This window comes from Myotis nattereri (genome assembly GCF_964212035.1).
Source record: "Myotis nattereri genome assembly, chromosome: 15".
In the NCBI taxonomy this organism is placed as follows: Eukaryota; Metazoa; Chordata; class Mammalia; order Chiroptera; family Vespertilionidae; genus Myotis; species Myotis nattereri.
In genome coordinates, this window is record NC_138090.1 from 46,987,644 (window position 1) to 47,012,661 (window position 25,018).

The window sequence follows — 25,018 nt, forward strand, 5'->3', positions numbered from 1 at the left end:
GCTTTGAGCCCCAGCACACTCCCACTGCACATATGAGCTGCACAAGTGAACACAGGTCAAACCCTTCACCCAGCCCACATACAGGAACCTAACTCTGGACCAAGTCCTTAGGCAAAAAACCCAAAATAACAAAAAAACAAGCAAACAAAAACGGTCAACGTCATCCCCACTTCATGTCTGTTCACACCTGTTTCACACAAGAAAGAACATGAACCTTTCCCCTCAGGGTAATGTTGTTGCTGTTCTTTGGATCAAAGATAAGCATGACTTCATCTCCAGTGGTGCCCGTGTGCCATTCTGTCATCCAGGCAGGCACCTGTGCAGTAGAGAACGCAAAGCCCCTATAAACAATCCCCAACAAGCTGCCTCTACATCCCCCATCTCTGTGCTGCCCCTTCTGGGTTGTCCGTCTGGGATGGGTCTGGCATCTCTACTGGACCTAGAGCCCCATGGGGACGGGACCAGGGCTGCCTCGGTCACCACCATGTTCCCAGTTGTTCCCACTGCAAAGGATGCTCAGGGTCCCATGGGGAGCAGGAGTCTATGGAGACCCCATTGGCTGAATTCTCTCCACCAAATTTTCTCAGGAAGATCCTGGCATGAGGCCTCACTGCCGGTCACAGACACAGTGATGTTGTATCTATTTTCCTAGTGAGTCACCTGTCCCAGGCTCAGCCCCTCTGGAAAGGGCAAGTGGACCCTGATTTCAGGCTCCCCTGGAACCAACCCCAGAGAAGACATTCCCACAGCTCCCTGTGGTGCTGGGAGAGCCGTGAATATGAAATGTGAAGCAGACAAAATGCTGCATTTTGTAATGTCACAGGCTTCCCTTCACCAGCAGGTGTAAAGAGTCTGGCTTTCCTTCTGGGTGATAGGGTGTTATTTCCATCTGGCCTCAGGGAACTCCTTCCAGGGAACAGGCATAAATTTGGTGGGACTTCCTGTTTTCAAAAAGAATGTTGTGCACTTGACTGGGAATCTAACCCCAAACACATTGAAGCCGGGGCGGATACTCTGACCACACAGTCACACAGGCCAGGGCTAGGCCAGTACATGTGAAGGTAATTGACCTTTAAGATCTTACCGTGGGTCTTCTGTCTTAATGTGTACAATTCTATGGGTGATGGTCACTGGTTTTAGGACCGTAGAGGTTACAAAGTGACTGCTACAGAATCACTAACTTCAGCGGGATTGGAGAATCCTGTAGCCAGCTACATGGAATTGGTCTCCTCTATACGTGCATCCAGAAACGTTTCTGTGAAAAAGACTGGAGATCCACATCTGAGGATCTCCAGGCATGTTTACCTTCTGTGTTCAAACTCATTGTCTTTGAAAATAATCAAAGGGTTTTGTGCATTTCGGTACCCTCTTCGATCTTTACCTGATGATCAGAGTGCCCAGACAGGAAATCAAAGGTAAAGGAAAGTGGCATCTATAGACCAGGGATGTAGCTTTTGTGACCCAGTCAGAGGATAGGAGAACCTGGATTGAATAGAAAGATGCCAAGTGAAGTGTTGGACATACAAAATTTTACTTTGACATTTTGAACCATTTTACAAACGTTTTAATTAGTAAAGACCACATTTCAAGTGTAGTATTTGATGAGTCTTGACATAGGCATGAAACTGAAACTATCACCATGGTCATAGTATTGCCCATGGCTGTCACTGTGAATTTGCTTCGTGTCTTTTTATAATTTCTCTCTCTCTTTTCAATAGTAAAGGCATTTATGTGCTCTTGTCTCCAACCCCAAATTACTCCTTTCTTTATTCATCTATTCAAGGGACATAATAGCTGAGCGGTTGGGCAATAAAAGGCCTCCAAGCCCAGCCAGAGTGGCACAGTGGATTGAGCATCATCTTATGCACCAAGAGATCACTGGTTCCATTCCCAGTCAGGACACATGCCTGGTGTGGGTCTTGATTCCCAGCAGGAGGTGTGCCAGGGGTGGGGGAAGGGGGGTAGTCAATGTGTTTCACTGTCACAGAAATATTTCTCTTCCTCTCACTCTAATAAATAAATAAATAAATAAATAAATAAATAAATAAATAAATCACTAAAAAGTCTTTAAAAATATTTAAGGAAAAGAACAAGATTCAAAGATATTCAATAGCAGTGATTGGTAGCGTATGTGTCAATAAGTTTGGTAACACAGCTTGTTTTTGCTAATTTTGGGGGTTGGGGGGACTTTTCTCTAACGTGTTATTGAAGAGGAGGGCAGCTTTTGCCCTGGCAGGTGTGGCTCAGTTGGTTGAGCGCCACCCTGTGCACCCAAAGTCCACAGTTCCAGTCCCCATCAGGCCCCATGCCCAGTTTTCAGGTTTGTTCCATTTCCAGTTGGGGTGTGTGGGTGGGTGAGAGAGGCAACCCATTGATGTTTCTCTCTCCCTCTCTCTAAATAATATATGTATGTGTGTATCTGTCTATATCCATATCCATATCCATATCCATATCCATACCTATATCTATATCTCCAGGCATCACTTGTGTTTCAGCTTCATGCCCAGAGAAGCAGAAAGGCCAGACATGGCTATGTAATGGCTGCAATGACTCATGACCCTCTACCCTGACTCCAACCAATCAGTGGAGACCACAAATAAAAACAGGACAAAAGACCCAGGCAGCTCTTGCTTTCTCTGGAGCATACAAACCCAGTTCCTGCTTCTTCCAGGGACAAACCTTTACTCTCTTCCTCCTAAGCTCCAAGGGCCCTTTTCTTGCCTCTGTAACTTCTTTCCTCAGCCCGCACAGCCCATCTGTCTTACTTAGTCTATCTCCCTAACGTTCTAAATAAACTCACTATGATTTGAGTCCTTGGCTTTGAATTGTTTTTTCAGCCAAATTAAAAAGCCAAGGTTCTGAACCAAGGTCAAATCGCCAGTAACAATTGGTGTGGTTTTGCCACCAACAGCTCTAGCAAGTTAATTTAACCTGAGGAGGCTGTTATAGGAACCTTTGATTTATAGTATTTTAAAATTATTATTTCTAGCCCTAACCAGTTTGGCTCAGTGGATAGTATGTTGGCCTGTGGACTGAAGGGTCCCAGGTTCAATTCTGGTCAAGGGCATGTACCTTGGTTGCAGGCACATCCCCAGTAGGAGGTGTGCAGGAGGCAGCTGATTGATGTTTCTCTCTCATCGATGTTTCTAACTCTCTATCCCTCTCCCTTCCTCTCTGTAAAAAATCAATTAAAAATATTTTAAAAATTATTATTTCTAAATTTTTACTTTTTGATTTTAAAGAGAGGGAGAGGAAGAAACATTGATTTTTGTTGTTGTTGCTGTCCTACTTTGTATTTTTAATCCTCACCCCAGGATATGTTTATTGATATTTAGAGAGAGGAAAGGATAGAAAAACATTGATTGGTTGATGCCCTATGTGCCCCTACTGGAGATCAAACCTGCAACCCAGGTATGTGCCCTGAGAATCGAACCTGCAAACTTTTGGGTACAGGTTGATACTCCAACCACCTGAGCCACTCAGCCAGGGCTTGTTCCACATATTGATGCATTCATTGGCAGATTCTTGTATGTGCCCTGACCGGAAATCAAAACCACAACCTTGGCATATTGGGATGACACTCTAACCAACTGAGGTACCCAGCCAAAGTTAAATTTTTTTTAATTTTTAAATATATTTTATTGATTTTTTTATAGAGAAGAAGGGAGAGGGATATAGAGTTAAAAACATCAATGAGAGAGAAACATTGATCAGCTGCCTCCTGCACACCTCCTACTGGGGATGTGCCCACAACCAAGGTACATGCCCTTGACCAGAATCGAACCTGGGACCCCACAGTTTGCAGGCTGATGCTCTATCCACTGAGCCAAAATGGTCAGGGATAAAGTTAAATTTTTATTTATTGACTTGAGAGAATGAGAGAGTGAAAAAGAGAAATATCAATTTGTTGTTCCATTTATTTATGCATTCATTGAGTGATGCTTGTATATGCCCTGATCAGAGATCTAACCCATAACCTTGGCATACCAAGGTCACACTCAAATAATTGACATTATGGGGCTATAATTGATTTATAGTGTTAAAAAACAAAATTCAGTGGAGTAAATTTAAATATGTAATTGCTTTAACAGATTCATAAATGGGAACCAATCCATCTAGCAAATTAAACAGTATATTCAGAATTGTAAAAAAGGGAACATTTTTATTGGTAAAAACGTATACGGTGGGGATTAAGAAGCTAAAAAAGTGACTTATTTCGGACAATTACCTCCACCTAGGGGAAAAAGAGGGTCTTATTTAAAACGTTTTACACGAGGCAGATAATTTACTAAACTTAACACAGTATTGTTTTATTTTTTTTTTAGAAAGGGCACCTTTTCTATAAGAAAAAGACCTGGAAAATTTTTTATCATAACGTTACCTATTTTTTCTATGGGGGGTTGGAAAAAGTTCATGAGACATAATTCCATTCCTGGTGCTTGACCAGAAAACATTAAACTGGATGCTTAAGATTGTTTCTGGAAATGGTGGAAACTACAATTATATCAGGTATTAAACTAGGCTTTCAGCATGGGTGATGCCATTTGGGGCCTGTGGCTTTCTGTTTAAAAATAGCCTTTTATGCCAAAACCGGTTTGGCTCAGTGGATAGAGCATCGGCCTGAGGACTGAAAGGTCCCGGGTTCGATTCCGGTCAAGGGCATGTACCTGGGTTGCGGGCACATCCCCAGTAGGAGATGTGCAGGAGGCAGCTGATCGATGTTTCTAACTCTCTATCTCTCTCCCTTCCTGTCTGTAAATAATCAATAAAATATATTAAAAAAAAATAGCCTTTTGTGTCCAGCTGGTGGTGTTCAGCATGGACCCTAGAGTCAGGAGTCACAGTTCAATTCCTGGTCAGGGCACATGCCTGGGTTGTGGGCTCTATCCCCAGTTGAGGGCATGCAGCAGGCAATGGATCAATGATTCTCTCTCATCATTGACGTGCCTCTCTCTGAAGCACAGATAACATCTGGACTTTGAATTGGCATCTAAGGGGCGGGGGTGGCACAGTCTTGTGGTTCTGAGCCCCTAAACCAATCTCCAGGTAGATAGGTCAGAATTGAGTTTTTGCAGCCATTAACCAGGAGCAAATACTTCCCTCCAGGGAACAGCAAACTTCCGAGTTGTTCACAACGGAGAACAATGTGCCCTCTGCAGCTCTGGGAACTACATTACCCAGAAGACCGAGTGCTAGTTGAGCGAATGACACATCAGGCCGAAAGCATTTCCGTTGGATTTCCAGGATTTGGGGCGGGACTTCCGGTTGCATCTTGCAGACGGTGAAACTTGCTGGTTGGTCGGTGACCGTCGGCCCTTTGCATTGCAATGTGGGTTTTGAGGTGACAGAAGGGAGAAGGCGCCAAGGAGTTGCGGTCCCTGCCGCACAGAGCGGGTGTGAGGTCGGCGACCCCGCGAGTGACCCGCTTCAGGGCCGGGACCGAGGCCCCTCCTCGCCCGCCTCCTCCGCCCGCTCCGCCCGCAGAGTCCGATGGCGGCGGCCGCTCGGAGGCGCCCGGCCGCGGTAAGTGCGTCCCCGGGCCTCCCCGCCTCTCCCACCCAACCCTGCAGCCCCGGGGCGGGCACCCGTTCCCTCCTGCAGCCCAGGCCCCGCGTCTGTACCGCGAGGCGTTGGAGGGTGACCCCTGGTGTGACGGGGGTGGGAGGGGGTGAGGGGCCGAGGGACCGCCGGGGAGCAGCGCGGGGCCACTGACCCAGGCGGACGCGGAATCCTGGGGTCCGTCCTCCCTGCGCCCTAAACAGTCTGGGTCGGGGTCCCGTCTCGTCTGGGAGGCAGAGGGTCTGGGTGCCTTCATTCTGAGGGCCCTTGGGGCCGTGGGAGGGGGTGAACCGTGGGGACAGGGGCTGTGTTTGGGTTTGAAAAGGTTTTTCTTTTTTTAAAAAAACATATTTTATTGATTTTTTTACAGAGAGGAAGGGAGAGGGATAGAGAATTAGAAACATCGATGAGAGAGAAACATGGATCATCTGCCTCCTGCACACCTCCTACTGGGGATGTGCCCGCAACCAAGGTACGTGCCCTTGACCGGAATCGAACCCGGGGCCCTTCAGTCCGCAGGCGGAGGCTCTATCAAACCGGTTAGGGCTGAAAAGGTTTTTCAATCGGGCGGATGTTGTAGCAGAATGCCCACCCTCACCCCCCATTTTCCTTTTCACTGAGCGTGAACAGACTAGAGTGGGGTTTGGAGGAAAAAGGGGGCCCCATGCTAACCCCACAAGCTCAGGGAAGGCCTGCATGGCTGTTGCAGAAATTAATTACCAGGCGACGGGAAAACACGGGTGCTCGGAAGGTTCAGGAAAAAGCCTTCATTTGCAGATGCACCAGTGCGGTGACCCAGGGGAGTCATTCTCCAAGCCCAGGTGATGCATGTGGAGGAAGCTTTCCTTTTACCCCCTTAGTTTCTTTGTCCCCCAAATATGGACCCGGCTTCTGGACTTTTCGGGGGCTTTGCAGTCCCCTCCCCCTCACCCCTTGGGATGGGAGAAGTGAGATAACACCCAAAGGCCAGGCTTGGCTGGTGCCAGCGCTGCCACCCCCTCTGGGGTTGTTTATAGTTCATGGTTTGTGGCCTCTGTAAAATGGGAGTATTCCGGGAAACAGGTTCTGCAAGGCTGGACAAGCTTCACAGATAAGATTGGGTCTTAATTATAGCAAGAATGTGCATCGGAGTGCTGGTTGCTGGCACAGATTAAGATGGCTAGCCCCCCAATTGTCTTATATGCCTCCTCATGGCCGTCTAGCAAACTGTAAGTCATAAAGGAACCACAAAGGACGGTCTGAAATTAAAACTTTAAAGGAGGATTAAAAATGGCGGCGGAGTTAGTGGATGCTTCACGGACATGCCCCCGGGAACATACTGGAATGACAACTAAAATACAGAATAAATTCCGGAATAATCGATGGAAAACTTGCAGGGGAGAGCCCTGAGATTGAAAGTGGCAACCCAGAGACTGAAAAACACACACACACACACACACACACACACACACACACAAACTTTAACTAAAAGCAGTTTATAGTAGGTAGTCATGCCCTAGGCCAGTCTCTTCCCTGACAAAGGTCAGCCTTTACCTTAAGTGAGCCTATTATCTTTTTGTATCTAAGAAAACCTGCCTGTGAACTGTCAGGGTAACTTGTAACTTAACCTTCCAGCCCCCTCAGGGCATAGCCAAATGCACTTGGGCTCCAGGACTGAGGCCATAAATTCCTTCATTGTTATTGTTATAATGTTTACTAGAGGCCCGGTGCACAAAATTTGTGCATGGGACGGGGGGTCCCTCAGCCCAGCCTGCACCCTCTCGCAATCCAGGACCCCTCGGACATCCCTCTCACAATCCATGACCACTGGCTCCTAACTGCTGGCCTGCCTGCCTTCCTGATCACCCCTAACCACTCTGCCTGCCTGCCTGATCACCCCTTAACACTTGCCTGCCTGACAGATTGCCCCTAACTGCCTCTGCCTCGGCCCTACTGCCGTAGTTTAGTCTAGAAGGATGTCTGGAATGACATCCAGAAGTTAGTTTGGTCTAATTAGCATATTACACTTTTATTATTATAGATTATTGACTGTTAATTATCCTGCACCCACCTAAGTAAAAGAATTAAGTGTCTTTTACTTTTTTTAAATATATTTGTATTGATTTCAGAGAGAAAGGAAGAGAGAGATAGAAGCATCAATGATGAGAGAGAATCATTGATCGCCTGCCTCTGCTATGCCACCACTAGGGATTGAGCTCCCAACCCAGGGAATGTGCCCTAGGCTGGAATCGAATCCAGGACCCTTCAGTGCACAGGCCAATGCTCTATCCACTGAGCAAAACCAGCTAAGGCTCATTTTACTTTTTACTAGTTACCGGTTAATAATGCGGATTTTTTTCAATAGATGGAGTTACACATATGTTGATATATATGCGATTTGATATGTATGCTATTTTGTTGTATTGACAACAAGCTTCCAAACTTCATATGTCAGATTTGCTGAAGGTGTTAACATCATGGATATTTTTATGCTTAAAAATGTCGAATTTTGTGCCAAAAAAAAAGAGTATTTGCAGGAAGTTTTAATTCATTACTTTATTTTGGAGAAAAGTGCTGCTGAAAGTTATCGTATACTTCGGGAAGCTTATGGTGAACATGCTCCATCTCAGGATACTTGTGAACGCTGGTTTAAACGCTTTAAAAGTGATGATTTCGATGTGAAAAACAAAGAACATCCAGGTCAATTGATCGTAAAATGCTTTGATCGTAAAACGACCAGAATGGGCCAGAAGACATGGCAAAGTAATTTTGTTTCATGACAACGCACCATCACACACTTCAAAACCAGTTAAAGACACATTAAAGGAGCTTGCCTGGGAAGTATTAACCCACCCGCCGTATTCACCAGACCTTGCTGTTTCAGATCACCACTTATTCCGATCGATGGCACACGCGCTTTCTGAGCAGCACTTCAAAACGTATAAAGAAGTGGAAAATTGGGTCTCTGAATGGTTTGCCTCAAAACAAGAAAAGTTCTGTTGGGACAATATCCACAAATTACCTGAAAGATGGGGGAAATGTGTAGCTGGCAATGGACATTACTTTGAATAGAGCACTTTTGATGTTTCTCTTGAAATTACCGTGTTTTCTTTGATTACAAAATCCGCATTATTAACCGGTACACCTAGTATATCCAATTTCAGCGGTTTCTCCAGCTTTGCTTTCTCCTGTCTCCCTAGTCCATAACCAGTGGGTTTCATGTAACTGACTTACATCTCCTCCTTGGATGATAATGTATAAAACAAGGTGCAAAATTGCCATTCTCCGGAGCATTATCCTAGTCCATTGAGATTCTGCTTTCCCGCAATTGTAGATAGTTTGGCTCCAATAAACTCACGGAAGTTCTTTACATGTTTGAATGATTTTTACCTTAGCAGGGGTGATGGGGACAGTGAGGAGCAGGGAGTTGATTCCTTGCCCAAGGTCACAGAGCTGGAAAGGGGCATACTAAGGATAGAGACTCTGCAGGTCACCAGACTGCGGGGCTGGGCGGGGTTACAGCGGAGACCTGCTCACCTGGAGCTGATCGGATGTTGGGGCTGACGGTCCTGGGTACCTGGTGTGTGGTTTGGAGCCCACGTTTTGCTGTGTCCTGCAGGAATGATCTGGGACATCCCAGTGGGTTTGCGTGGCATTAGTGATGGAGCCCTTCTGGCATGGCCCAGAGCTTAGATGGCATTTATCTGCCTCGCCACCCCTTCCCCTTCTCCTGCCTGTTGCTGAGGGTGATAAGAGTGACTTATGGGACTGAGCTGAGAGAGCAGGCAGCACTGCACCAAGGCCAGAGGTCTGCTATGAATGGCGGGGGGGTTGCCTGGAGGTGGTTGGTTGTGGCGAAGAGTAGGATTGTGGGTTCTCAGACAGGCTATTACTGACTCAGTGTATTCATTCTGACAGGTTGGTGTGACCTTTGAGGATGTCGCCGTGTACTTCTACGGGACAGAATGGCAGCTTCTTGACGAGGCTCAGAGAGGCCTATACCTCGATGTGATGCTGGAGAATTTTGCTCTCATATCCTCACTGGGTAAGAATATCACTCTGCCCTGGCTGGTTTGGCTCAATGGATAGAGCGTCGGTCTGCGGACTGAGGGGTCCCAGGTTCGAATCCGGCCAAGGACACATGCCTGGGTTGCGGGCTCGATCCCCAGTAGGGGGCGTGCAGGAGGCAGCCAATCAATGATTCTCTCTCATCATTGATAATTTGCAAAGCTTATAGTGGAATCTTGACAATTTTCTAGATGTTGTGTCTGTATGTCATCTGCCAACATCTCTGATGATGGTTTGTAGTTCATAGTGTCAGCTGTACTGTCTTTTATTTCTGCTTTGATTTATTTGAGTGTTGTTTCTCTTGGTTCAATGTAGCTAACGTTTAGCCAGTTTTGTGCATGTTATCAAAAAAAACTGCTGGTCCTGGCCTGTTTTGCTCAGCGGTTAAAGCATCGACCCAGGGACCCAAGGGTGTCGGGTTCAATTCCAGGTCAAGGGCATGTGCCTGGGTTGTGGATTCCCTCCCCATCCCCCATGGGGCACATGTGGGAGGAAACCAGTCTGTGTGTCTCACATCTGTGTTTCTGTCTCCACTCTCCTCCTCCCTTCCTCCCTTCTACTGTCTCTGAAGCAATGGAAAAATAAGCTCCAGAGAGGATTACAAAGAAAAAAATAAGTACACAAATTAAAAAAAACAGCCCTTAGTTATGCTATTCCTCTTTTTGCCTTTCCTATTTCTATTTTATATATGTCAGTTCTAACATTGATCACTTCCTTTGCTAGCCTTGGGTTTACTTTCGTGATGTGTTTTTAATTTCCTGTGGAGCAGGGTTAGGCTGCTGTGTGTTTCAGATTTGTCTTAATACAGGCTTTATCTGTATACAATTTACTCTTGGGCTTGCATCTCCTGCTCCCCATTCATAAGCTTTGGGAAGTTGTCTTTCTGTACACATTGCCTCCAGATGTTTGTGGGGTTTTTCATATATATTTTATATGTTTTTATTGGTTTTGAGAGAGAGGAAGGAAGAGGACTGGAGAGATAGAAACATCAATGATAAGGAAACATCGATCGGCTACCTCCTGGTTGCACCATAGAAGGGATTGAAGCCCACAACCTGGGCATGTGCCCTGACCAGGAATACAACCAGTGACATTTTGGTTCCTGGGTTTATGCTCAACCTCTGAGCAACACTGGCCGGTGCCTCTAGATTGCTTTAAGGTCTTTTTTTTAATTTCACTGACCCACTGGTTGTTTAAGAGTGTGTTATATTTAATTTCAACATATTTGTGAATTTCCAGCTTTCTTGAAACTGGAATTGATTTCTATTTTCTTATATTGTGATCAGGTAAGAATCTTAAAGTGATTTCTTCTGAAAGTTTGAGACTTCTCTTTTGACCTACCATTGCGGCAGATAAGAAACTACAGAACTTCTTGGGCATGTGCGATAGTGCAACTGAGACAAGAAAATTAAACAACCTCAAACATTTTGGACAACATAACAGCCAGCTTGTGAATCTAAGAGCTATTTTCCCCAGATAAGAACATGTGAAAATAAATAGTTTACACCTCCCTCTCTAATCAGAGAATTCACAGCTCAAACCCCCCTGGTCTGCGAAAATAGAGAACAGGGATCCAATAAATGGCATTTGCGCCAGTAACCCAAGGATAGATAACGTTAACCAAATGATAAAGTCAGACGAACAAATAACAAAAACCCCATTAGAACCAGACAGACTCAAGATAAGAAATAAAACATTAAACAGAACAAAAGACAAACCCAAACTTCCTTGTACACTAATTCTAAACCATTAGCATATTACAAATGCACCTGAAAAACTGATGAATATTCTTATGAAACCTTCCCCTGAGATGCTTGCCCTCAGGAACAATGAGAGAGAGAGAGAGAGAGAGAGAGAGAGAGAGAGAGAGAGAGAGAGAGAGGGAGAACCTTCGGGACAGTGCTGATCTGGTAGATCAGTTGGTTTGAGCATTGATCCAATGTATCTAGGTTGTGGGTTAGATCTCTGATAAGAGCACATAAAAGAAGCAACCACTGCATGCATAATTAAGTGGAACAACAAATGATGACTCTTTCTACATTTTATCTTTCTCTAAAGTCAATAAAGAAAAATTAAAAAAGAAGAGGTCCTCAGGGCAGAGACTCAATGCCAGCTCACTCTAGGCTATGCCCATGCCCCTTTCCTAGCTTAAACTTTTAACTTTTCTCTAAACTTTAAGGGTTCTCACTGGACATTCAACCAGAGGAGCAACTGGCAGCAGCAGCTCACCCCAGGCTTACACCTGATCTTATCTACATGTTCCCCTTGTCTCTGACATCCCGGTGACCTATCAGCAGCCCTGCCTTGACTCACTGCTTTCCTGCAACCTTTCTAAGGGGCCAAAGCTCCCCTGTTGCTTCTTCTACTCAAAGTTCTTTCTTTGTTTCTATGTCCCTAGCTTTAACAGATACACTCTCAAAATCACCTGGACTCCTGTTGACAAATCTTTCCTACTCAAATTCAAGAACCCACCCAGTAGAGTCTGGCCTGAGGGAGACCTGCTGCACCCTGGTCCCTTTTGGTAACAACTTCGTTACGTAGAGAATGTTTCATGTGTGGCTTGACAAGAATGCCTCTTCTGCATTTGGATGGAATGTTTTGTGTATATATACAGGATTAGAGTTGCTCTAAAATGTAGTCAAACTACAGTAATTCCATATTTATTTCAGACAGGATGAGCTAGCCTTTGTGAAAGGGGAATATTGAAGTTCTCTACTAACATATATTTTTTCTGCTTTCGGATCATTTATTATTTGCTTAATGTTCTTAGTTATTCTGTCCTTGTGAGCATATTACTTAAAGTTGTTAAGCTCTTGATTTTTCTTATATTCTTGGGGTAGGTTGTGGCCAAGGGGATTTTTATTGGAATTCCTGCCGACATCCTCTATAGGGTCCTCTGATTTGTCACGTTCGGTGTTGCAGGGGCCGCTGTGGTTCCTAAGAACAAAGTTCCACCACAGAACACGCCACTAGGGGCACATAGTGCAAGCTCTGCAGGTAACAGGCATTTTCAATCCTTGTGTTTTGAACCATGCCATTTCCACAGAGGTTTGCTCGCCAGTCAGCCTTTCCTCTTCCTCTCTTTACTGCTGTCCAGTATTGGTCCAGGCACATATCTTTATATTTACTTCAAACATCATCTGCTCTTTTTCAGATAATTTTTATTGGCTTGTGTACATTCCCATGTGCCCTGACTGGAAATCGAACTGTGGCCTCCTGGTTCATAAGCCACCCTCAACCACTGAGCCACCATGGCCCAACGAGATTACTTTGGCTGTGGGGTCAACATGTAATTCACCAGTGCTTCCTTTTGTTCAGGTTGCTGCTGTGGAACATGGGATCTGGAGGCATCCCTTGAACAGAACGTTTCTGTAAGAGTGTCACAGGCAAAGAAGACCAAAGTACCTTTGTCTTCCCAGAACAGCCACCCCTGTGAGAGTTGTGGTCCGGTCTTACGGGACATTTTCCAGTTGGTTGAGCAGCAGGAAACACAACACAGCCCGAAACTGTTGAGGTGCGGTGCGTGTGCAAAGCCATTTTATTTCAGTGCAAAGTGTCACCAGGACCGTGAGCAGCACAGGAGAGGCGAGCGTTTGATAAGAGGTGTGGACAGAGCCTCACCTGCGAAGAGCTGCACATTCAGTGTGTCCCAGACGCCCAGTCAGAAGGGTGGACACAGCATCCTTACTGCCTCGGGGCAACTTCAGCCACAGGCTACTCATACCACAGTCAAACCAAGTGAAAGCTCAAAGGCTGGGGTTATATGTCAAAACAGAAGGAATTACCATACCAAGAAGGAATGTAAAAAAGTGATTGGCTGCAATGACACTCTTGTTCCAGACCATGCTGGCCATGCGGGAAGGCAGTGTCTTGTGGGCCCTGAAAGTAAAAAAGGTCTTAGAGGAATCTCTGGTTTTCGTTATCAGAACGTTCACTCATTGGAAAAGTCGTACGAGTGCCGTGAATGTGGGAAGTCCTTTAGAAGAAAGGATAACCTGAATGAACATGAGAGGATTCACACTGGAGAAAAGCCTTATGAGTGTGGAGAATGTGGGCTGTCCTTCAGCCAGAAGTGGAGCCTGAATCAACACCAAAGGAGTCACACTGGAGAAAAGCCGTATGAGTGCCGTGAATGTGGGAAATCTTTTACCTATTGCTCTGGACTCCGCGGTCATCGGTCTGTTCACACTGGAGCAAGGCCGTATGAGTGTAGCGAATGTGGGAAATGTTTTACCACAAAATCCTACCTTCATGTTCATCAGAGAATTCACTCTGGTGAAAAGCGTTACAAGTGCAGTGAATGTGGGAAATCTTTTACCTACTGCTCTGGACTCCGTGGTCATCAGTCTGTTCACACTGGAGCCAGGCCGTATGAGTGTAGTGAATGTGGGAAATGTTTTACCACAAAATCCTACCTTCATGTTCATCAGAGAATTCACTCGGGTGAAAGGCGTTATGAGTGCGGAGAATGTGGGAAATCTTTTATGTGTAACTCGAAACTCCGTTATCATCAGAGAGTTCACACTGGAGAGAAGCCGCACGAGTGCAGTGAATGTGGGAAGTCTTTTGTCCATAGCTCTAGCCTCCGTTGTCATCAGAGAGTTCATACTGGAGAAAAGCCGTATGAGTGCAGTGATTGTGGGAAATCTTTTGCCTTTAGCTCTCAACTCCGTTGTCATCAGAGAGTTCACAGGACAAAGACCTTATGAGTGCAGTGATTGTGGGAAATCTTTTGCCTGTTGCACTGGACTTTGTTGTCACCAGAGAGTTCACACTGGAGAAAGACCTTATGAGTGCCATGAATGTGGGTAATCTTTTATTATGATCTCTCATCTTCATAAACCTCGAATTTCACACAGGAGAAAGGCTTTTTCAGTGTTGTGAATGTGGGTAATCTTTTAGTAAAAATTCTGTCCTCTGGAAACATGAGAGTACACATTAGAGCAGTGGTTCTCAACCTTCCTAATGCTGCGACCCTTTAATACAGTTCCTCATGTTGTGGTGACCCCCAACCATAAAATTATTTTCACTGCTACTTCATAACTGTAATTTTGCTACTGTAAACAATATGTAATTATATATGTGTTTTCCGACAGTCTTAGGCGACCCCTGTGAAAAGGTTGTTTGACCCCCAAAGGGGTCGCTTCCCACAGGTTGAGAACCGCTGCATTAGAGGGAGTTTTTAGGTTTGTAGGGAATGTAGTTACTTTGTTCAGTGTTAGCAGCACTGCGGGAAATTTAGGCTTCAGTGGTCTGACTTTCATCTCATAAATCCCATCCTCAAAAGTAGGGAGATTTTCCATAATTTTAATTATGTGGGAAGCATGTGTACTTACATTCTACCTTCTAACCCTCCCAGGGCTTAGGTCACTGAAAATTTCTGTGACAGAATCCATTTCACCTGAGCCAACACTGAGCAAGTCCCCACACTTTTCATCAGTCACCGTCCTCATGTCCTCGGGGAAGCTGACTTTGTTCCCTTTTCAGTTGGAGGAAATTAGGAGTAACCTGGGCCCCTAGGAGATCTGCACTTCATTTACTCTGACTATTTGGGGCATGGGCCTGACCCATTTTGACCCCAGAGAACATTTTCTGAGTTCAGCTGGCATCGTCCAGAAAAAATTTTTTCAGAGACACGCTTGCCCTAGATACCTCTGGTGAATATTTCCATTGTTGCTGTCACCCAAAGACTGGTTGGGTGTTTTTTTAAAAAACTGGTTAGTTTTTTATAATAATAAAGGCCTTTTTGTTTAAGTCCTCTATAACTTTGGATGTTTTCTTTGTGGTTTAGGTTATAAGCATATTTGGGCTCTACAAGCATGAGGAAGTGAACAATTTTTTACGAGGCTCTCAACCTTTCACTGCCTCTGAGGGTTGAGTATGGTGGGGAAATTAGTTCACAACTTTCCGCCAAATTTGCATTGCTACCCACATCATTCTAGGAAAAACTGCAGGGTTTCCTGGTACTCATGTGAAGCCTGAAAGCTATGCATTTTAGAAGACTCAGACATCACTTTCAAAACCTAGCTAAGGTGACAACTTCACCTGCTTCTAGGATCAGCATGAATTTTGTTTTTCGCACGGTATGACAGACAGTATTTTTGTTGTTAATCTTCACCCGAGGATATTTTTTCCATTGATTTCTAGAGAGAGTAGAAGCAAGGGAGGGAGATTGAAAAACAGAGAGAGAGAGAGAGAAACATCAGTGTGAAACAGAGACCCATTCATTGGTTGCCTCCTGCATGCGCCCCAACCTGGGCCAGGAATTGAACCTGAGACACATTGAAGCGTGGGTGGACTTTCTCATTACAGACAGAGCCACACCAGTCAGGGGTATGTGAGTACATTTGAAGGGAATTGCTCTTTTACGATCTTCCAACAGGCCATCTGTCTTTTTTTTTTTTTTTTCCAGAGAGGAAGGAAGAGGGAGAGAGAGAAACACCAATGATGAGAGAGAATCATTGATCAACTGCCTTCCCCACGCCCCATTCCTCACCAGGAATTGAATCATGACCTCGTGGTTCTTAAGTCAGCTCTCAACCCCTGAGCCTTGTTTTTTCATCTGTCTCAATGTCTACAATTCCATGGGTGATGATCACTGGTTTTAGGACCATAGTTCTTACAGAATGCCTTCTACACAATCACTAGCTTAATTGGGATTGGAGAAGCTTGCAGCCAGCTAGATGGAATCGGCCTCTTCTCTAGGTGCTTCCAGAAACGTTTCTGTGAAAAAGACTGCAAGCCCAGTGTGTTCACACATCTGAGGATCTCCAGGCATGTTTATCTTCTGTGCTCAAAGTCACTGGTATTGAAAATAATCAAAGGGTTTTGTGCATTTCTGTACCCTCTTAGGTCTTTACCTGATGATCAGAGTGCCCAGGCAGGAAATCAAAGGTACAGGAAAGTATCTGAAATCAAAGGTACAGGAAAGTATCTATAGACCAGGGATGTACTTTTGTGACCCAGCCAGTATTTCTGTTGATTTTGGTGAAAATTCTTCATTGTTTGGTATAGTTGATGTCACTAAGACAAGATTTGACTTCCAGAGGATATGAGAACCTGAATTGAATAGAGAGATGCCAAACCTATTTTCTAAGAAGTGTTGGACACAAAATTTAAAAGAAATTTTTGAACCATTTTTTAAAAGTTTTAATTAGTAAAGAACATATTTCAAGTAAACTATTTGATGAGTCTTGACATATGCATGAAACTGAAACCATCCCGGTGATCATAGTATTGCCCATATCTGTCACTGTGACTTGACTTTGTCTTTTTATAATTTCTCTCTTTGCACTAGGAAAGACATCTGTGTGTTCTTGTCTCCAACTCCAAATTACTCCCCTCTTTACTAATCTATACAAGGGACATAGTAGCTGAGCTTGATGGGCAATAAAATGTCTCCAAGCCTGGCCAGTTTTGCACAGTGGATTGAGCATCGTCCTATACACCAAGAGGTCACTGGTTTCATTCCTGGTCAGGGCACATGCCCAGTTTGGGTCTTGATTCCCAGTAGGGTGCCTGCAGGAGGCATCTGATGATGTTTCACTCTCACATCAATATTTCTCTTCCTCTCTAAAGAAAAAAAATCACTAAAAAGTCTTTTAAAATATTTAAGGAAAAGAAAAACATTCAAATAAATCAAATAGCAATGATTGGTAGCGTATCTGTCAACGGGTTTGATAAAAAAAAAAATCTTGTTTTAGCTAATTTTGTGAGTGCTTTCCTCTAAGGTGTTCTGTAAGAGGAGGGCAGCTTTTGTCCTGGCAGGTGTGGCTCAGCTGGTTGAGCGCCATGAGCACCATAAAGTGGACAGTTCGGCTCCTAGTTAGGGCACATGCCCAGGCTTCAGGTTTGTTCAATCCCCGATTGGGGTGCATGGTGTGTGGGAGAGGCAACCTATTGATGTTTCTCCCTCTCTCCCTAAATGATATATATAAAATCAGACATCAATTCTGTATCAGTGTTAGGCCCAGAGAAGCAGCATGGCCTGGTGTGGCTATGTAATGGTTGCGATGACTCATGACCCTCTGTCCTGGAGACCACGAATTGATCTCAAAAAAGGACTTGAAGACCCAGGCAGCTCTTGCTTTCTCTGGAGCACACGAACCCACTTCCTGCTTCGTCCATGGGCGAACCTTTACTCTCTTCCTCCTAAGCTGCAAGGGCCCTTCTTTTGCTTCTATAACTTCTTTCCTCAGCCTGCACAGCCCATCTGGCTAACTTAGTCTATCTCCCTAACTCTCTAAATAAACTCACTATGATTTGAGATCCTTGGCCCTGAATATTTTTCTTAACCGAACTCAAAAACCAAGGTTGCTGAACCAAGGTCTAATTGCTAGTAACAACTGGTGTCCTTTTGCCTCCAATAGCTCTAGCAAGCTAATTTAACCTGAGGAAGACACTCTAGAAATCTCTGATTTATAGTATTTTAAAAATTTTTATTTCTAAATTTTTATCTATTCTAAAAAGTGAGAAAAGGGAGAGAAAGAAACATTGATTTGTTGTTACTGTTCCACTTTTTTTTTTTTAAATCCTCACCCAAGGATATGTTTATTGATTTTTAGAGAGAGGAAGGGAGAGAGAAACATTGATTGATTGACCTCCCCTATGTGCCCCAACTGGGGATCAAACCTCCAATCCAGGTATGTGCCCTGACCGGGTAGCAAACCCGCAAACTTTTGGTGTATGGGACGGTGCTTCAACCAACTGAGCCACTCATCCAGGGCTTGTTCCACTTATTGATTCATTGCTAGATTCTTGTATGTGCCCTGATCAGAGATCAAACCCACACCCTTGGGGTACTGGGATGATGCTCTAACCAGCTGAGGTGCCCAGACAAACTAAATTTTATTTATTGGCATTAGAGAGTGACAGAGAGAGAAGGAAATATTAACCTGTGGTTCCATTTATTTATGCATTTACGCTCAGTCTTTTTTTTTTTTTAATATATTTTATTGATTTTTTTTTACAGAGAGGAAGGGAGAGGGATAGAGAGTTAGAAACATCGATGAGAGAGAAACATCGAGCAGCTGCCTCCTGCACACCACCTACTGGGGATGAGCCTGCAACCAAGGTACATGCCCTTGACCAGAATCGAACCTGGGACCCTTCAGTCCGCAGGCCAACGCTCTATCCACTGAGCCAAACCGGTTAGGGCTACGCTCAGTCTTAATGAGAGCAGCATCACCCGTCAGCTCTGTGGTTTTTCCAGGGGAACATTTGAGTCTGAGCTCTAATTTGTTTGCCTCTTTGAGCCTTTGATAATTTGGGCTGGGTCCCCTCACCTTCAGCCACCTTTTGGGTGACAGATTTTGATTCACCCATTGAGGTGAATTTGATACCTCGGTTTGTGTCTCAGAGTGTTGCTGGACATGGCTGTGACATTCACTCTGCAGGACAGGGGACAACAGGATGTGAATTTTGGGACGTCGTACTCAGAAGTGATGCTGGAGATCAGCAGAATCAGGGTCTCATTGGGTGCGTGCTCGCCTCTCACCCATGAAAAGGCCCCAGGGCTTATGTTCTTCTGTTCTCTATGTCCACAGTGGCTGTATGCAGCAAAGGTGCTCACCATGTCTTTCCTGCCGCCCAGACCATATGATGAGCCCATGATGTTTCTTGCACCAAATTTCTCTGGGTTGGATTTTTCTAAAAAACCCTAACCTAGACCCCAGTGCACAGCATACTTGCAAAACTGACATCCTTACCCCTCATTCGTTAGTAGAGATACACATCCACTATTTAGGATATATATAACCTCCATAAGAAAAATGTAGATTATTTTAAAGAGAATAATAACCATGGTCACAGCAAAAGTCCCCTAAAGATAGACCTCATGTCAGATCAGTTGCAGCTACAGTTCAAACTTTCATCTTTAAATTATAACATCAGCCTCATTTTTTAGCTTTGAGATCCTTTACAAGCATGATTATGTTGCTTTTTTGTATTTTACAATATTTTATTGACCTCCTAATTATATCTTTTCACTAAATGCAGTGGGAAGTTTTGATACCCACCTTTATCAAAAACATCTCACATACACACACACACACACACACACACACACACACAAAACCAACTCAGGAAGATACTGCTACAGAATCCATTTACAACTCATGCTCTGATAATGTCAAAAATATCTACCCAACAATTGTCCTGAAGATGCAAAAATTCACTCAGGAAACACACTGTCTTCGGGCTCTTTAGTTTATGGGCAGCCAAGTTCTTAGAATGGGCATCAGAAGACCCAGGGCATTTGCTCAGAGATGAGAGTCAGAATACTTCAGACAGGTGTGGAGGAGAACTGGAGGGGAGATATTAGGCAGCCCTAGAGCAGGTGGTGGTGTGAGACCATGCCTTTTAGCTCCTCGGAATATCGACCACCTGGCCCTGGGGCAATATTTTTGTTCCAACTCCAGGAAATAATTGTTTCCCTCCCTAACATTTCTCACTGAATTTTCTGAGATATGTCCTATTCTGAACTCCTAAGAATATAGCATGTATCAGGAAATGGAGATTGTGTATCTCTATGTTTGCATTGGGTGCAAGATGGCTGCAATGTTGGCATCTGTGAAGGCTTGGAAAGTGGGCATTGTGCTTGGGATAAAGATTTTGGATCCCAGGATCTCACAGCCTTGCTAAGAAATGATCATTTCACATGTAAGTGCAGTGACAGTGTCAGCATGGGGACTGCAAATTCTTTTCTGGAAGTAAATTAGATCAGAAGGCAGCGAGGTATTAATGTTGGTTAATGGCGGTATACAATGAGCATTATGTAAATAGCTTGGAGAGAAGAGGCCCATGAAGCCTGACAACAGGTAAGTCTTGATATGTGGAAAATAAAGGATACCAGGTTCTCAGAGATGAGAGAATGAACATGAGCTGTGGCCCTGCTGGAACCTTGGCTTCCATGAAGTTCTTGTGTCTAAAAAGCATGAGTCCTCCTGACCTGGTAACCAAGTTGGTTAGAGCTTCATTCTCATGCACTGAGGTGGGTTTGATCCCTCCAATGAATTCATAAGGGGATGTAGCAACAAGTTGAAGTTTTTTTTTCTCTTTCTCTCTCTCTCTCATCTCTTCCTCTCTATCTCTAACACAATTTTCAAAAAATTTATATAAATTGTGAGTCCTTTTCATCATGGTAACTTGAGGGAAAAATAGTGGGCTGAGAAAGAGTAATGTGAAAGGAGAAAAATTTAGAATTGTGGAAGTAAAGTCGGCATGTTTCATTGCTTCAACAATCATTTCCTAATTATCTCATCTGCTTCAGAGACTCACTACATTCTTTGTCATATATCCACGGATAAAGAAGTGTGTTCTCAGGCAGGCTTGTTCCAAGCCTTTGTTGAAGGAGTAGCCAGTAAGTAAAAAATATATATATTTTGTGTTATAGTAAATTATAAGGAGACAGGTGTGAAAATATAAAAGGAGCAGCACCCAGGAATAACAAGTATGGAATCCTGAGGATTTTAAGAGCTCACGGTGAAGAGAGAGGAGAAAGGGATTTTAATTACATTTGGAAGATGATCCCAGACAAAAAATACTTTGAAAAATGTTCTTTTTTAAAAAAAATATATTTTTACTGATTCAGAGAGGAAGGGAGAGAGATAGAGAGATAGAAACATCAGTGATGAGAAGAATCACCGATTGGCTGAAAAATATTCTTGTGCCAGGAGCTTACGTGGAGTGTTAGACCAGGCCTGGAACCACAGTGCCAGCAGCAGGATGCTGGAGACTATTTTTGTATTTTAAATTTATGTTACTAGAGGCCCGTTACATGAAGAGATTTGTGCAATAGGCCTTCCTTCCCCTGGCTGCCGACACCAATTTTCCTCCGGCACCTGGGACCCAGGCCTTCGCTCCGGCCACAGCCGAGAAGCCAAGCCTGGAGGCCTCTCCGCTCCGACCACAGCAGAGAAACCAAGCCTCTTCAGTCTTCAGTCGTCTTCAGGCTTCACTAGGGCCCGAACCTTCAGTCTTGGCTCCACGCCTGCATACACAAATTAACAGTCATCTTTGTTGGGTTAATTTGCACACTCATCCTGATTGGCTGGTGGGTGTGGTGGAGTAACACCAATTTGCATGTTTCTCTTTTATTAGTGTAGATTGTTGACAGTATAACAGATGTCTCCCACACCCGCCTCATGCCCTCCACTCTGCCCCACCTCTACCACCACACCCATTCCATCTGAGTTTTATCAAACTGTTCCATGCGTGCATGTATCTGAATATATTTTATCAGTTTATTTTGTTCACATATAAGCAAGATGATGTGATATTTTTTATCTGACTGGCTTATTTCACTTAACATAATAATCTCCAGGTCCATCTATGCTACTAAGAAATCCTTTTTTACAGCTCATACTATTCCCGTGTACAAATATACCTTCGCTTTTTCCCCACTCATCTACTGATGGACATGGGCTGTTTCCAGATCTTAGCTATTGAAAATAGTGCTGCTGTAAACACAGGGATGCATATATTCTTTCTTACTGGTGTTTCAGGATTCTTAAGAAATATCCCCAGAAATGGGATTGCTGGGTCAAACGGCGGCTGAGGAGAAGGGGCAGACCCCTCAGTGTCAGAGGGCCCATCCTCCAGTGTCTGATTGGGTGGAACAGTGCCCTTGGCTCCACCTGTGGACCTCAAGCTTGAAGGCTGGTCTCTGCTACATGCAGAGGCCATTCCTTACAGGCCAACACCCGGATGCTCAGGCCGGATCCCTTCCTGCCTCAAATGCTCTGCAGCAGTAGCAGGAACATCAGGAAACAGAAAGCACTCAAACTACTCTAAATAGAAGGAATGAGAGCTGACCAATTCCATGCCAGGGCTGCATGGCTGGCTCCATGCCAGGACCCCATAAATGACCTGAAACAATACCTCTGAATTGGGAACCTTAAAAAGAAATGTAAGTGGAACTATTTGACATACATAATGCAGAAGTATCCCAAACACAAGGGTACTCTTGCCTTCAAATGTGAATGGAGAATTTCAGTAGAAGATCTACCATGTCTGGAGGTTAGGACGATTGAGTGTTACTTTTCTTGGGGACACTTCCCTGGCGTGGCCACATTGTGCACAGGCCCAGGTGACATGCACTCTCCCCATCACCTGGTGTGAAGAGTAATGGTAAGAAACCCAAGGCAGATGAAGACCTTGGAGATATCACCCCAAATCCTCTGGAGTCAATAGGTAAACTTAGTTCATTATTGTTATTTTTAAAATATTTTTTTTTATTGATTTCAGAGAGGAAGAAAGAGAACCATCAATGATTAGAGAGAATCATTGATTGGCTGCCTCCTGCATGCCCCCCCCCCCACACACACACTGGGTATTGAGCACACAATAGGGCATGTGCCCTTGACCAGAATTGAACCCGAGACACTTCAGTCCGCAGACCAATGCTCTATCCAGTGAGCCAAACCAGCTAGGGCTAAATCTAGTTCATTATTAACCTAAGTCTCACTACTGTCTCACTGGACATGGTATATTTGTTTTTATTGATTTGAGAGAGAGGGGAAGGGAGATGGAGAAAGAGAGGGGCGTCAGGACGGTGACGCTGGGAGCGCCCAGCTGCGGGTGCTAACGGCGGATGGAAAGCATTGGGGACAATGTGGGTTACAGAGTAGCATTCAGATAACCAGAGTTGTTTTTGTTTTGTTTTAAATATGCTTTATTGATTTTTTACAGAGAGGAAGGGAGAGGGATAGAGAGCTAGAAACATCGATGAGGGAGAAACATCGATCAGCCGCCTCCTGCACACCCCCTCCTGGGGATGAGCCCGCAACCAAGGTACATGCCCTTGACCAGAATCGAACCCAGGACCTTTCAGTCCACAGGCCAACGCTCTATCCACTGAGCCAAACCGGCTAGGGCAACTAGAGTTGTTTTATTGCTTTTTTAAAATAAAGGAATATATGTATAGTTGTGCAAGTGTAGGAAATACTTTTGAACTATAGATCTCAACAAGTTCACGTACTTTTAAGTTGTGAAACATGATCTCTTTCCATATTGACTGATGTTCATATATTTCCTTTTGTACATTAGATGAGTTTTACATTAAAACTTCATTTCAAGAAACAAAATATTTTTCACACAATATCATTTAAAACATTTAACATCAGAACTGTTATGTCAAACAGGGATTGGAGATTTCATCAGCAGTGTAATTTTGAATATATCTGTTTTTGCCTGCTGTCATTTGATTGCTTCCTTTTTTCGTAAAATATGGGATTTTTACATATTTTGGTCAAAAAAAGTAATTTTATTTTCTAATATTATTTAAATTTGTAGCCAAAGCCGGTTTGGCTCAGTGGATAGACCGTTGGCCTGCGGACTGAAGGGTCCCAGGTTCGATTCCGGTCAAGGGCATGTACCTGGGTTTCAGGCAGCTTCCCCAGTGGGAGATGTGCAGGAGGCAGCTGATCGATGTTTCTCTCTCATCAATGTTTCTAACTCTCTATCTCTCTCCCTTCCTCTCTGTAAAAAATCAATAAAATATATATAAAAAATAAATAAATAAATAAATAAATAAATAAATAAATAAATAAATAAATTTGTATGGGGGGTGGGGGTACCAGATTACTTTATTTGAAGGAATGGTACAAATGAAAACATAAGGGGATGATTTAGTACTAATCTTTGTGTTTTTTTATTCTTACATTTTTTCCATTTTGGAACAGCTGATGGTTTCCATTGTTTGACATATGTAAAAAAATGCTCTCTGTAAATCTTAGTAGCACAAAAATAAAATGAAAAGCAAAGCTTCTCTCCCATTCTAGCATTGAATACACTATAATTTCTGGTGTGACCTTCCAGAATTTTCTGTTTATAAAAGCATGTCTGCATGGACATGATGGAAGCAGGAGTACACGAGAGCAGGTATTCTGTCCCTGGAGGGCCCAGGTGAGGCTCTGACCTTGCCCCTTCCTATGTGACCTTGGGTGTGTGGTGCCTTCTGTGCCTCAGTTTCCTCCATGTAAAATGGTGATGAAAACCAGACCAAATGAGCCGTAGCTGGTTTAGCTCAGTGGATAGAGCATGAGCTTGTGGACTGAAAGGTCCTGGGTTTGATTCCAGTCAAGGGAACATCCCCAAGTTGCGGGCTTGATCCCCAGAGTGTGGCCCAGAGTGTGGGGGAGGACGGGCGGGGGGGGGGGGGGGCGTGCAAGAGGCAGCCCATCAATAATTCTCTCTCATTATTGATGTTTCTATCTCTCTGTCCCTCTCCCTCTCCCTCCCTGAAATTAATAAAAAATATATATATTTTAAAAAACCCAGACCAAATGAATCTTTATTTTTAAAGGACTATAAACAATGCCTGAAATATGTTGAACATTGTATGAGCAGTGTAAACTTTTTGCTGTTTGTTTTACCTTTCATATATAAATACCTCACACTTTTCCTTTTCTGA

General features: G+C 44.1%; 1 protein-coding gene across 3 annotated transcripts in view; it reads left to right on the top strand.

Annotated features, from left to right (window-relative positions):
• Positions 1–5,254: 5,254 nt before the first annotated feature.
• IGFL1 (IGF like family member 1) overlaps positions 5,255–25,018 on the top strand; it is a 29,696-nt gene continuing 9,932 nt past the window's right edge. The window contains exons 1-4 of one of the 3 annotated variants that reach the window (XM_081108496.1): positions 5,277–5,523; positions 5,930–6,031; positions 9,457–9,583; positions 12,925–15,362. In XM_081108496.1, coding sequence (XP_080964622.1) covers positions 5,491–5,523; positions 5,930–6,031; positions 9,457–9,583; positions 12,925–14,315 — 1,653 coding nt within the window. In that variant the 5' untranslated portion in view covers positions 5,277–5,490 and the 3' untranslated portion in view covers positions 14,316–15,362. Of the gene's footprint in view, positions 5,524–5,929; positions 6,032–9,456; positions 9,584–12,924; positions 15,363–25,018 lie in introns of those variants that run through there. The other 2 variants (XM_081108497.1, XM_081108498.1) reach the window with 2 other exon arrangements.